This window comes from Miscanthus floridulus, chromosome 2 (genome assembly GCF_019320115.1).
Source record: "Miscanthus floridulus cultivar M001 chromosome 2, ASM1932011v1, whole genome shotgun sequence".
Taxonomy (NCBI): domain Eukaryota; kingdom Viridiplantae; phylum Streptophyta; class Magnoliopsida; order Poales; family Poaceae; genus Miscanthus; species Miscanthus floridulus.
Genome location: NC_089581.1, coordinates 124,244,723 through 124,246,731, shown reverse-complemented (window position 1 = coordinate 124,246,731; position 2,009 = coordinate 124,244,723). Strand labels below are relative to the sequence as shown.

General features: G+C 53.1%; 1 protein-coding gene across 1 annotated transcript; it reads right to left on the bottom strand.

Annotated features, from left to right (window-relative positions):
* Positions 1-500: 500 nt before the first annotated feature.
* Positions 501-1,754, bottom strand: LOC136539564 (putative UPF0481 protein At3g02645). Its single transcript, XM_066531533.1, has one exon. It carries the CDS (start codon positions 1,752-1,754, stop codon positions 501-503), a length of 1,254 nt encoding a protein of 417 aa, XP_066387630.1.
* Between the last annotated feature and the right edge of the window lie 255 nt (positions 1,755-2,009).

The following is a 2,009-nucleotide window of genomic DNA, read 5'->3' as shown; positions in this document are numbered from 1 at the left end:
CTTAAAATATAGTACTCTCTCTGTTCCAAATTATAAGTTGTTTTACCTTTTAAAGGTACACACTTTTTGCTACGTATTTAAATATATATTATATCTAGATACATAGTAAAAATTATTATCTAGAAAACCAGAAGAGTTAAAAATATGAGAGAATCTGATTCTCTATCCTTGTGTGATTCCAATAGTTATAAATGTTTCCTCAAAATTTAGTAGAAAAGACGAGAAAATCTAACGTATGTTGGCAAACCGTTGAAGTTGTGAGGCGCGTTTCAACTTTCAAGTTATGATATGAAGCAAGCTTCAAACGAGTACCCATCAAATCTTTACACGTTACATAGGTGCCAAAGTGGCAGAAAAGGGAACACAAACAATTGTATCCGTGGTGCATGAATGGGAGCCGTGGATTCAAAGTGCATTGTCTACAGCTGATTAATGGGCTAATGGCAGGGACAGGGACGCATTATCGTTGGTGGAAATGGAATGTTCTGACAAGATAGTTCTCATGAGGCGCCAAATTTTCTGCTGGCCATCCCGTACGAGATAGGGACGCAGCCACGAAGCACGCAGAACGCCTGGAGGGCAACGAAGAGGAAGAGCAAGACCACGGCGACACAGGCGAGCAGCTCCCTGGAGCCAAGGAGACGCGCCTTCACGAACGTCCTGACCCTCACCTTCCAGCAGCCGCCGTAATGCCTGTTGAGGTCGTCGATGACCTTGTCCAGCGCGGGCACCCTCGTCAACCTCACGGACCTCGTCATGCCGTTCCACAGCTCGGCCACCTCCCGGTCGCTCTTGAGGTAGTTCAGCACGACGCCGCACTCCCTCAGCATCCGCGCGTCCTCCTCGGTGTCGATGATCCCGTTCATCAGCTCCACGTAGCGCGCGAGGACGAGCGGCCCGAGCCCCGCCGCCGCCTCGTACGCCACCAGGTTCCGCAGCACCACCTCGCTGTTGACGTCGATGCCGATCACCGGGAGGTGCAGCGTCGCGGTGGCCGGGCAGAAGTCGGCCATGGAGAGGTCGCCGACCGTCGGGCAGAACCTGACGCCGGTGTACGCTAGCTCGGCGACGGATGGCACCGCGATCTCTTCGAGCAGAGGCGATCTGTCCTTGTCCTGAACACCTGGTGTGCCGCCGCTTGTCTCGGCCGCGTGCTGCGTCAGCTGCTCGATGGGTTCTCCGAGCACCGAGAGGCAAGGAAGGCTGGCTATAAACTTGAGGAGAACCCTCAGCAGGAAATCTACTATCACTGACACGATCTTTGAGCCACGACTGACGAGCAAGTCCATGACTGAATTCAGTGTACTCTTTCTGTGATCATGGCACGACTCGTCTCCGCCTTCTTCTGTGCCATGTGATTCTTCAGTACATCTAGGCACCATGTTTGAGTAGAGGAAATCAAGCAAGTGGACATGCCGATTGGCGTCGGTGCATGGACGACCAATCCCTCTGAACATGGAGACCTCCTGAAAGAACCCAAACAGCATGGAGCTCAGCACGGATTGCGCCGGCGGTTGCGCCGCCGCCGTCGAGCATCGGGACTCGATCGCCTTCAGGAGCAGGAAGAGAGGGACCTGGTTCTCCAGCATGACTACGTCGCGGAGCAGCATGCTATGCGAGGATGTCCTGCGAGAGGGCTCTACCAAATGTGACATCCTGGAGGGGATCCTCTGCAGCGCTCTCTGCTGGTTACCGTTGTTCTTGCTGAAAGTCTGCAGGAACTCGAGGAGGAAGGACACGTCGATGGCCATCATCCACCCTAGTGCCTCGTTGCTCAGGTTCAGATGCCTACAAACAAGAAAGATCAGAAGTTCTCCAAGTATGAACGAAATTAAGATAACGATGTGTGTAGTGTGTCTCACCTCACCTGTGATAGTGCGCACGAACTAGATGCTCTAGTTTCGTGAAGACATCAACAAGCCGTTGGAAGTCCATGCCCGGGAGGTGGCTCTGGGCTCGCTTTGCCGCCGAGAGCTTGTACCTCTCCATGTCACAGAGTTCTTCGCGGC